This window comes from Colossoma macropomum, unplaced genomic scaffold (assembly GCF_904425465.1).
Source record: "Colossoma macropomum unplaced genomic scaffold, Colossoma_macropomum, whole genome shotgun sequence".
NCBI lineage: Eukaryota > Metazoa > Chordata > Actinopteri > Characiformes > Serrasalmidae > Colossoma > Colossoma macropomum.
In genome coordinates this window covers 29,077,399-29,090,148 of record NW_023494795.1, presented here as the reverse complement: position 1 = coordinate 29,090,148, position 12,750 = coordinate 29,077,399, and the positions used below count along the sequence as shown (strand labels likewise).

At 41.0% G+C, this 12,750-nt stretch overlaps 1 protein-coding gene across 1 annotated transcript in view; it reads right to left on the bottom strand.

The window, feature by feature from the left end:
* rnf217 (ring finger protein 217) overlaps positions 1-12,750 on the bottom strand; it is a gene marked incomplete at its 5' end in the record, with an annotated part of 37,232 nt that overhangs the window by 14,797 nt on the left and 9,685 nt on the right. Inside the window, 2 exons of the mRNA XM_036582626.1 lie at positions 704-868; positions 2,022-2,252. Of these exons, the coding sequence (XP_036438519.1) occupies positions 704-868; positions 2,022-2,252 (396 nt within the window). The remainder of the gene's footprint in view (positions 1-703; positions 869-2,021; positions 2,253-12,750) is intronic.

The window sequence follows — 12,750 nt, the reverse complement described above, 5'->3', positions numbered from 1 at the left end:
TTTAAGAGAGTGCAATTTTCAAATGTATCGTTCAGCCCTAAATACAGTTTCACTTTTTCAACGGCAGGCTGCTATGCTAAAGGTTAAACCAAGGCTAATGGCTTGACTCATTAGCCTAAGAGAAATGGTGGTTCCTTCCATATATCTCTCTAACGATCTCTCCCTTGACTAACTCAGACTGTAACTGAGTACACAATGGGATACGAGTGATTACTGACATAAGCCTAGCTCAGACATTCATTAAAGAGGCTCCCATTGACATGTTTTACATAGTTTGTACATGGTAACCTGGCTTATTTGGGGCATATCAGTGAAACTAATACCTAAGGAAGAATTCCAACTGCCACACTACCCACCATTTCTCACAGAATACTGGCATTACAAATTTTGCTCTGAGCATTTTTACTGCTGCTTGTCAACTCACACTCCCAATCTATTATTAAGTTCTGTCTACTGGCACTCAGCAGCGCATGTGCGCGTCAGAAACTGCTTTGTAGTATCAGTCACAGTTATCAGTGTGCCCACTGCCAACATCGATACTGCAGTTAAGTGCCAGTATCACCACTGATACAACATTTGTAATTCTCATTACTCCTGCAATTAATTGTAAAGTATATTTATTTACAGTCATATATTTTAGGCCTTATTATAGGCTCAATTAATCATATTTTTTGAATGTGTCTGTAGGTATGTGATGCTTCACCTTGCAGCGGGGACACTTCTGGGCATTCCTTTGGCCGTGCTCGATGACGCTGGCCCAGTGACGCAGCAGCTTGTCTCCTTTCCTGTACTCCCGGCACTTCAAGCCCTCATGCCATGGGGCATGACACTTAAAACACCACACAAACTGGCACTTGGAGCACTGAACCTGTGGAGAAAACACTGCTTATTAGAACATACATTAACTCATAAATTCACTCCTTAACGTTTGTGTTAGTTACATGAACCTGGAATTCTGATACTCTTTTATATTTACACACACACACACACACACACACACACACACACACACACACACACACACACACAGATGAGCCAAGGCATTATGACACATAACATACACATATGACACATACAAGATAACTCATTATCTTGTAACAGCAGCGTATCACGAGGTCTAACATATATAGTTAGATAGATAGATAGATAGATAGATAGATAGATAGATAGATAGATGTAGCAGTCTGTAAGCAAACAGTCAGTTCTTGTAGTATGTGGCGTGAAGACTTGAGCAACTTCGACAAGGGCCAAAACGTCCTGGGCCTCTGAAATGGCAAGTCTTGTGGGATTCTCTTGGTCAGCAGTGGGGAGTGGTGAGGCAGTGGTCCAAGGAGAGACAAACATGAACCAGCGAGAAGGTGTTGGGCACCCAAGGCTCATCAATGCGCAAGTTCAACAAAGGCTATCGCGTCTGAACCAACAGAAGGTCACAGAAAAGTCACAGAGAAGTATAATGATGGTTCTTCTGGGCAGTGTTTTGCTGGGAGGCTCTGTGTCCAGGCATTCATTTGGACACCAATTTGACACTTGTCACTATCCTAATCACTGTTGTGGACCAGGCAGACCCCTTCATGGCAATTATACTCCCTGATGGACGTGGCCTCTTTCAGCAAAATAATGTGCCCTGCCACGCTGCACATATTGTTCGGGAACAGTTTGAGGAACGTGACGAAAAGGTCAGGGTCTTGTCCTCGCCTCCAAATACTCCAGATCTCAATCCGATCAAGCATCTGTGGGATGTGCTGGAACAACATGACGGCTCTACTTCACAACTTACAGGACATAAACACAGGGCACTTTCAGAGGTTTCACAGAGACTTATCCTCTCTTTTTTGAATAATAATAGCCTTAGATGTGTGACTAAAGTGAATCGCTACCAATACCTGGCTTTATTCCCCTGTGAAGTTCTTTCAGACAACTGATAAACTCAAAGGACGAGGAATGTGCTAACAGCCATACATTAAAATAGTTCACATATTGATCATAACAGTTTAACAGATGGATAAGAAGCTTCAGTCTACCTTATATTTGTGCTCCACCTTGCCAGGTCCCTGCAAGCCACGTCCCTTCAGAGAGGTGAACAGGCTGCACTGGGGGCACGGCTTAGTGCTGGAGTCCAGTCTGCTCAGCTCCAGGAAGTACTTATATTTGGCCAATTCTTCAGTGGCCAGGTGGGCCACCACCACGCTCTCCTCCAGGAAGCCACTGCACTCAGTGATGGGACAGATAATGTCCGTCCGGCCCACAAGAACCTGGCGAGAGACACAGACACAGTCAAGTACAATGAAGTAACAGCTAAGTGGGACATGAACTCCATGGACAAAATGGATATTAAGACAAAAAATACTATATTGTGATTATACTGCTACATATAGTTGTTGCAATATACCTTGCTATTTATGTATAAAACACCTTGATGTAACGGGTAAAAGACGGGCATTATTTTATATATATACAGACTGTAGTCCATCTGTTTCTCTGCATACTTTGTTAGCCCCCTTTTACCCTGTTCTTCAGTGGTCAGGACCCCCATGGACCCTCACAGAGCAGGTACTTTTGGGTGGTGAATCATTCTCAGCACTGCAGTAACACTGATGTGGTGGTGTGTTAGTGTTTGTTGCACTGGTCTGAGTGGATCAGACAGCAGTGCTGCTGGAGTTTTTAAACACCTCAGTGTCACTGCTGGACTGAGAATAGTCCACCAACCAAAAATATCCAGCCAACAGTGTCCTGTGGGCAGCATCCTGTGACCACTGATGAAGGACTAGAGGATGACCAACACAAACTGTGCAGCAGCAGATGAGCCATCGTCTCTGACTTTACATCTACAAGGTGGACTGTAAAGGTAGGAGTGTCTAATAGAGTGGACAGCGAGTGGACAGTGTTTAAAAACTCCAGCAGCACTGCTGTGTCTGATCCACTCAGACCAGCGCAACACACACTAACACACCACCAACACATCAGTGTTACTGCAGTGCTGAGAATGATCCACCACCCAAATAGTACCTGCTCTGTGAGGGTCCATGGGGGGTCCTGACCACTGAAGAACAGAGTAAAAAGGGGCTAACAAAGTATGCAGAGAAACAGATGGACTACAGTCTGTAACTGTAGAACTACAAAGTGCACCTATATAGTAAGTGGAGCTGATAAAATGGACAATGAGCGTAGAAACAAGGAGATGGTATGACTGATTGGTGTGTGTGTGCGTGTATACACACACACACACACACACACACACACACACACACACACACACACACACACACACACACACACACACACATATATATATATATATATATATATATATATATATATATATATATATACACACGCACACACACCGATCAGTCATAACATTATGACCACCTCATTGTTTGTATGTATGTATATATATATATATATATATATATATATATATATTTACACACATATACACATACATATACACATAGTTTAAATCCTGATATCATTGCTCATATCACCAAAAACCTTACAAGAGAAGGAAAAAACGTTCTTAACTTTCACTATAAGTCACTGTAAAATGTTTTTTTCCTAACATAACATTTCTGTTGACCCATAAGTCATGAAATTTTGATAGTGTACATGGCAGTTGGCAGATACAAGATCTTGTTCAGACAACAACAATACCATCCTGTAACATAACGTAAAAATAGTTTAAGTCCCCTCAGACCCTGAACATATTCATCTCTTGTGGCCCTTTTAACCTACTCTCTTATTCTTTACTGTATTATTTGTAATATAATGTCTTATTTTCTTATTAATATTTGTTAGAACGTGAGTACTTGTCTGATTACATTAATGCATTCATGAAGACAAATTTCTCCTATGTGTAGCATGTGTAGCATACTTGACGAAACGTGAATGAGTTCTTATACTGTCTCACAAAGCAGGATTTCTTGCTTAGCCAGTTAGCTTTAAGCTTAGCTCAGTCTAACCCAGCTCTTAAATCAAACAGAGATATGGACCGATCAGGTCCTGCGGTCCTTTTCCGGCTAACTTATTCTTCTTTGCGATATCTTTGGCATCAATGACATGAAACAAATTGTACTACATAGATAATAGATAAAGAATTTAAAGCACTTATTACTCCAAAACCATGGTGGCAGTGACGACAGCAAAGACGACAGAGTTATAAATGCTTGACTTTCATAAATTTTACTTAGTATGATTTCTTTATCTTCCTTTGAAAAATAAGCTGCTTGACGACTCCTCATTAGCTAACTCCTCGTTAGCTGTTCGCCATAAATGTCACATGTATCTAAACCTGGGATTAACACAGGACATTAATAACCATACTTTAAAAAGAGTTTAACTGCATCTGCATTTGTTAGGTTTTGTGAAGCTGAAACTTAGTCAGGAACCCCAAGTTGAAAGTGTTTCGCAAGACAGGAGCAGATTACATTTGAATATTACAGCCTTTTTCTATATCAAAGTTGAAAACCAACATTGTGATAATGATTAACAAACAATATTTTGTGCAGCCGTAGAGCTGAGTCATAAGAGAGAAACATCCAACTACTAATGTGAGTTCAAATCTGCCAAAGCATGGCTAAGTTTCCAAACATCTGGTAATATGCTGTGGCTAAACGCATCCAATCTTGGCAATTTTAAAACCTCACTGAGGGAAAACAAATCCAAACATTAAATTATAAAGAGAGTCTATTTTAGGCAGCTCTTGGAGGATAGGGGCTTTACCAATGATTATCAAAGAAACTAAAGGGAAAGCGCAGGCAGAAAGCACTTTGTGTAGATTACCAGTTCAAATACCCCATTGTACAGTAGAGTGCCTGAGGTAGCACAGAGTCAAGGCTCAACATTTTCCTTTAAAAACACATCTGGGACTGACGTAATCTGCGGCTGCGGCCGGCACGGTATGCAGGAACGCACCCGGTGGGCTTGTTCTGACTAAATTTAACAGCTGAATGAAGTATAAGATGAAGATGCACAGCTCAGTGCACAATGACCTTTCCAAACCTACAGTACAATACTCCAGGGATCCATTCCATCCCTCCTGCTCACATTCCAGCAGAACACACTTCAGCTTCCTATAAAAGTCAGAAAGTCCTGTGACGACCACTGTACTGACAGGTACCAGTAGGTAGCAGTAACCAGTAACCTTGACACAGGTCCATTTACTTGATGAATGTGTACTTCTCCGAGTGCTTTTAAAAGATTGTGCTTCAATTCTACTGAATTATTTGTGATTAAAGCAATCTACTTTCACCTGGTTCCATTATTGCTTTTGCACTTGATCAAAATGATCCCACAAAAGCACCTATGTTGACAGATTCAGCATGTTTTATTTATACACAAACACTCACCAAGCACTTTATTAGGAACACCTAAATACATACTCATTCATGTAATTATCTAATCAGCCAATCCTGTGGCAGCAGTGCAGTGCATAAGTATACTGATATGGGCAGCTTCAGGTAACATTCACATAAACCATCAGAATGGAGAATATATATATACAAATTCTGCTCATATGTCTTTCCATAGGGTCTTTCATGAAAACCCCCATCGCCGCTAGGCACCTGCGGAGGGGGCAGGGCTCATGCTGCCCATGCACCTATACTCAAATGACTGGGCTTCTTCTCTGTGGTCCCTTATAAACTCTAGAGGTTGCGATTTCAAGGCTTCTTTGTTAGATGACCAGCACAACTAAACTAATCTACACTGTCTCCACAATCGCTCAGGAGACGAGTGTGTGTAAGCAAATGTGCCTGACAGAGCTGAGAGCAAAGTGTGATCCTCAAAGACGGAAAGGCTGCATGAGGTGTCAGGCGTTTACTGAGGAACCCTGATGAGATCTGACAGTGCAGTTAAGAGATCTCTCACTCATTTGAGCCTGTTTGGTGGCAGGGCAGTGATACTGGACAGGGTCATGCACCCGTTCTCTTCACACCTGTCAGCCTGCTACTGACGTGCCAAGCCAGCACAACAGCAGAAGGAGAGGGAGAAAGGGGGAGAGACGGGGAGAGACAGAGAGAGAGAGAGAGAGAGAGAGAGAGAGAGAGAGAGGGAGAGAAAGGGAGAGAGAGGAAGAGAGAGGGAGGGAGGGAGGGAGAGGGAGGGAGAGAGGGAGAGAGGGGGAGAGAGAGAGAGGGAGAGGAAGAGAGAGGGAGGGAGGGAGAGGGAGGGAGAGAGGGAGAGAGGGGGAGAGAGAGAGAGAGAGAGAGAGAGAGAGAGGGAGAGAGAAATGCTGTGACAGAGCTGCTGTAAATGTGTGCTCATTCTGAAACTGATGTCTGCAACATGTTCCAAAAAAGTTGGGACCGAAGCAATTTAAGATTTGAACATTGTAAAATGTTCCAAAACAGTCTTCAATAGATGATGCTACCCTGCTTGGGTATTCATAGTATTCCGACGATGTCACACAATCATTCTGCCAGCTTTCTTCAGGCAGCTTCAATATCACGGGGCAGCACGGTGGCAACACTCAACAAATTTTTAAAGCATACTTACAAATACATTTGAGTGTTTTACATTTAAGTAATATACTTTATTTGATTTGTCGATGCAGTGATACCAAATGAAAGCTGCTAAACAGCTAAGATTTGCCACTGCGTTATTATTGTCACATCCTAAACCACATACTAGCACACTAAAAAGCAGGCAAAAAAACAGTACATATACTATTAGAAGTGCACAAGAGTGAGGTTTGGGATGCAGAATTAGTTCAGTCAGTGAGATGCATTCAACGTTTCAACAGCTCCAGTTGCATTTCCAATCTAATGTTTATGGTATTTCTTGGTTAAACGTGGTTTCATTGAGGTAAAATTAATGCATGTATGGCTTCTTATTCACCAGCTTCTTGTTTGAAAGGCACCTCAATGTAACTTTAATTAATTAATTAATTAATTAATAAAGAGTGCTAGTGGAATCACAGGTGACTGACTGACAAGTTAGACAGATATCATGTCTCAAAAAACCTATTTATAAACAGTGTCAGTGTACGTTTCGAACCTGCAGGTTCGCTTGGTCCTGCCAAATTTCTTACAGCATAAAAGAGGAGACAGTCCACAGGCTGAAAAATAAATGAGATCGCTTGTAATGCTCAACTCGGTGCCTGTTTACAGTGAAAGTCCTGCTTTTAATAAAAAAGAGCCACTTTTTTGGCCTCCCTTCGTCTCAGTCTGTTTATTCAAACTGGCTGATTTTAAAAAAGCACTCTTTAAAGTAATTTCAAAAAGAATGCTTTAAAAATATAAATTTTTAATCTTATCACCCTAGCCCTAGCTTTAAGCATTTTCATCACTTTAGCAATGCTTGTTAGCTACGATTCATGATAAAACAGCTACGTTATTTGAATGTAAATCAGAGAGAGCGGGACTGAGGCACCATCGTTATGTCTCAGTGGCAGCTCCGGACCCCAGTGTTGCCATTTCATCATTAAGTTATTACAGATGCTTTCACATTCACATTTTATCATTTAGCTGAGTAATATGAAGCAGCTGGAAAGGACAGGCCACCCTCCTCCTAGAGCAATCTAGGGTTAAGGGAACAACGAGAACAGCCATTAAACATTTGAGTCATAGACATGTCACAGTCTCAGAGCTACCAACACTGACAACAACCACAGAAGGGCTGGAAAGGACTTAGCCAAAATGCTAATAATACTTTCTGAGAGGCAAAGCTAGTAGGCACTGAAAATTTCTTCATTAATATTTTCATGATTTCACCATTTTTTTATGCTAAATGTGGTTGGGAACGCAAACATTAAGAGTTGTAATAAACTGAGGGTAAAATTTTTAAATCAATCCAACGGCTGAAGGCGGAGCTCAAAGTAGGGGGCGGTTGTGCATTCGTCAACATTGTCAGACGGACAACAAGTTAGCAAACGTGTCACATGCGCAGAGAACACAGTGACGTTTCGCTAGCTTGCTTGTTTTGCTTGTGTTATTGAATGTACTATTGAATCGAGCACCTTAAGTTGAACAAGTTGTTCCCAAACATGTAGACCCATTCTAAGACCACAAATGGGCCCACAGGCCTAACCTCTGAGTGGACAAAATTAGGGATGTGCACGGGTACTTAAGTACTCAGTTAACTCTTTCAGATACCAGTATTCGAATACTCAAATCACTATGCAGGGATCCAATACATTTTGTCGCTGGAAGATAGAAGAAAATATACTGGCTAACAAATCTGTGAAACATGGCCATTTTGCTGGTATTTGCAAATAAGTATGTTATGCTATGCTATACTTTGCTACTCCAAAACAAGAGTGCCTGAACATGAGCTCATTGATAAGGACATGGCTGAGAAATCAGAGATAGGGTAGCTATATCACCAACCACTCTAGCTGATGTTACATCCAGAAACAATGAAAGTATATTTCTCTGACAAATAACGTTAGCACATCATCCACTGAGTAGAAAATACCTTGTGTAGAGGACGACCCTTCTGTGTTATGACACTCCGTAAGTCTGTTAGCTCATTAGCTCAAAAACCTTCCAATTTCCCTCAGCTGTTACTGAATAATAAAATATCTTCTTCTGCATGCTGCTATATTTTTGTGCAACACCAGTGCTGTCACCTAAAAAGGTAAAACTACAGCCCTACATTATTTCTTCCATGGTCCTTTGTTTCTTTGGTGCTGTTTTCTTCCCTGCAGTCAGCTGAATATCCGTTAATGAACTTTTACGGATACTTGAACAGACCACAGAAGTCGTCATAATTCTGTAGTTCACGTTCATATTGGAAACTCAAAAAACGGCACTGTGCCGCACTGTGGTTAACATAATGATTCCAAACTTCATACGTTTTATCCAACAAACATTTTTTTTACTGAATGTCAATGGATCCTCCGAATTATGAAGTCATTAGCTGAACTACACTGTAAAAAAGGGGCTCCCGAGTGGCACAACTGTCTAATCAATGGGCCCATCATCAAGAGATCGCGAGTTCCATCCCTGTTGATGCTACAGCCATCCGTGGCCAAGAGAGCACAACTGCCCTTGCTCTCTGGGTGGGTAGGATGACCATCCCGTCTCCCCCGATCACCCAGCGCGAAGCTAGCCAGCAAAGGCGTCTGTTAGCTGACGTAACAGATCTGGCGGTTGGTGCTTTCCTCTGAGCGCGTTCGGCTGCCCAATGATGTTGCGTTAGCAGCAGTTCGAAAAGATGCAGTGGCTCGCTTCACAGGTCTCGGAGGAAGCCTGTGCTCTAGCTTTCACCCTCCTAGCGCTATTTGCAAAACACTGTGCACTGAATTGGCAACTCCACCAAAATACCCCACAGAAAACAGCAAGCTTTGTACAGTGTGGCAGTTCAGGTTTGGCAGTATTATGATTAAAGAAAAGCATGATTAAACTTCATGAGGCGCCCAAGTAGAACAACTGGCTACAGCAAAGTTTTTATTAAAGAAGAGACGAGACTGCTGGGACCAAAGGGCTGCAGGACCTCACAGCCTTCTATCAGTAAGAAAGAATGGCTTAGTCTTTTTACCCCCTCTTCAGACACAATGATGCTAGCTGATAAAGGACTTATGGTAGATCACAAAAGTCTCTGTTCCACTGAACAATGAGTATAGTGACCCATACTGTACCCGAGTGCCTGTGCTGTGTTTGGTTATTTCTGGGGTACCAAGAATACTGAAGCAGGGCTTATAAGTGACACCAGGAATATAGTCAGAAAAGTAGACTGTGACACAGTAGAGGGTGATACACCAGCTCATCTGGTTGAAATTCTTCCTCAGGTATCAGTTTTGTCATAACCGCTACACCAGAACGCCACTAATAAGCACAGATAATGCAACATACAAGTCAAGACAAACTCATTCAACAAGCCTGAAATTCGCCAAAGCTAAAGTTAGCTTCTTATTTGAAATGAATGTTCCACCTTAAATGGTGCAACAGTTACACTGAGGTGTCTGTACAGGTGCCAGAGTGTAACTGCTGCTCTTTTTAAGGTGGAACGGAAAATTCGAACAAAAAGTTGCCGAATAAGAAGCCAAATTAAGACATAAAACAGCACGTAGCAGCGTTTTTGCTATATATTGTTTAGTTTTATTATACTTTGCACAATCAATAATACTTCAGATTCACTTTGGTTAGTTCTTATTAAAAGTGAAGAGGCATCCCAGAATAATACACCACTATTAACCTACAAAAATAGGTCTACTTAAGTATCTAAAATGGTTTTATTAGAAAATATCTATACTATATGGACAAATGTATTGGGACAACCCTCCTAATTATTGAGTTCAGGTGTTTGAGCCACACCCATTGCTAACAGGTGGATCAACTTAAGCACATGGACTTGCAGTCTCGATAGACAAACTAGTCTAGTAGAATGGGTCGCACTGATGAGCTCAGTGACCTTAAACATGGCACTGTTGAGGTTCAGTGTAGCGAATATCGGGAGAACGTTACCTGCCTAACTGCACTGTGCCAACTGTAAGGTTTGGTGGAGGAGGGATTATGCTATAGGGCTGTTTTTCAGGGGTTGGCTTTGGCTCCTTAGTTCCGGTGAAGGTAAATCGTAATGTTTCAGCAAACCAAGACATTTTGGACAATTGTACACTTCCAACATTGTGGGAGCAGTTTGGAGAAGACCCTTTTCTGTTTCAGAATGACTGTGACTCAGTGCACAAGGTCCACAAAGGCATAACTGGGTAAGTTTGGTGTGGAAGAACTTGACTGGCCTGCACAGAGCCCTGATCTCAACCCCATCAAACACTTTTGGGATGAACTAAAATGGAGACTGTGAGCCTGGTCCTCTCATCCAACATCAGTGTCTGTCCGCACAAATGCTCTTCTGGACAAACAAGCAAATATTCCCACAGACACACTGCAAAATTTTGTAGAAAGCTTCTCAGAAAAGTGGAAGCAGTTATAGCTGCAAAGGGGGGACCAACTCCATATTAATGCGTATGGATTTAGAATGGGATGTCATAAAAGCTCCTGTAAGTGAAACGTGTAGGTGTCCCAATACTTTTGTCCATATAGTGTATGTACAGAGATACATACTGAAACCATCAGAAATTTCAATTATACTGTGATATAAATCTTTGTGCACACTGTACTGAGACATGTACTGATGCCACAACGTGACAGGAACAGTTATGTTAGGAATTATCTATTGTTCTGCTGTGTCGAGTGTGTCAATGTTCTAACTGACTTTCAGCGCTACCTTTTCCATTTCATTATAACCCCATACAGGCTGGAATGGTTAATGCTGAGGACCAAATACCATCAAAAACTAATCAGTGATTTCACAGTTCACAGCTGTTCCACTATGTTTATTCTAATATTAGCTCAGTTCAGCTAATGACTATGGGTACAGATTAACTTTATCAAGCAGTGCACTCCTATCCTCAGGCAGGCCCCCGGCACGCTGCCAACATCCACGCTTCCAGCTCCACTTCTAGCCAGTACTCTCTCTCTCTCTCTCATACACTCCCACATACACACTGTGTAGCTGCATAAAGAACCAGAAGAACCAGTTCTGATGGCCACCGACACTTGATCTGCTGTGAGGTCTTGGTGAACTAGCAATAAAAACATTGCGCTAACACCCAAAGGACACAATTTAAGAAATAGCCTTTCACACAGATAAAATAACATGCCCAAAAGACAAGAAAACATTTGAAAAAGTCTTAAAAAGGGCAGTCTTTCATAATCACAAGCTCAAATCAATAAACTTTAACTGCTACTCACTGTCTTATAATTTTACTTCTTCCATTTGAAGCACATCATCATTGCCAGAACAAAACCATGTATATATGGCCAGATATCATTTTTTCTATACCAATACAGATAACTTAATTTCAGCATCATTAATTTCAACAATAATTTTCTTCAACCCCTTTTTCTTAAAGCCAAACTGAGAGTGGGTGTGGCTTAAATCAGAAATGACAGAGATGCTGGTAGAGGTTATATTTACAGACCACAGCAAAATGCAGACTAATCAAGAGGTGGTGACACTAATAACATGCATGCATAATGTAATGTAGACAGCCAATCAGCAGTCTAGATTTTGGAACAAGCATGCTCATTGGCTCATGAATGCTGAAGACCGACTACTTAAGTACTAAAATTTGATTTTACATTGTAGTATTGTAGTATTGCAGTAATTTGGTCTATACCATAATGATCCTGAATTTTGATATCCAGCCCTACATGGATTTCTAAATAAGCAACTTTACAGAAAAAAGAGAAATACTCTTAACTTTTTTTATATTGTTGCTGATGTATCTATCTCCAACATGGCATTTGGCACAGGAGAAAAAAAACAAAAAAAACAACAATCTTAGTTTTTTAATATAAGTTAATGTAAAGAGAATTGAGTGGCAAGTAATTCTGGACCATTTCTATTGGTCCATTCATCATGGAATTTTGATTGAATGTAGAGAGGCTCACAAATCATGCAAAAAAAAAAGATCTGTTCTGAGAGCCACAATATGTATGAACGATGTGTATGCACATACAGTAGAGTATAAATGACATGTTTTGTTGAAAATAAATTAACACATCCTCTACAGAGAACACACTTCTGCACATTCTAATGTACAATGACTGTTTATTTCGCTGCTGTCGGAACACAACCTTGTATGTTCATTTTTAGCATTTTTCAGTTTATGACATAATTTGAAAATGCCTGTTGCCCTTTACACTGTATGTAAATTTTACAATGGATGGACCAAAAGAAACAGCCCAAAATGACTTTGACAATTCTGGTTCCATTGACGTACATTAAAAATAAAGTGTGTTTTTTGCT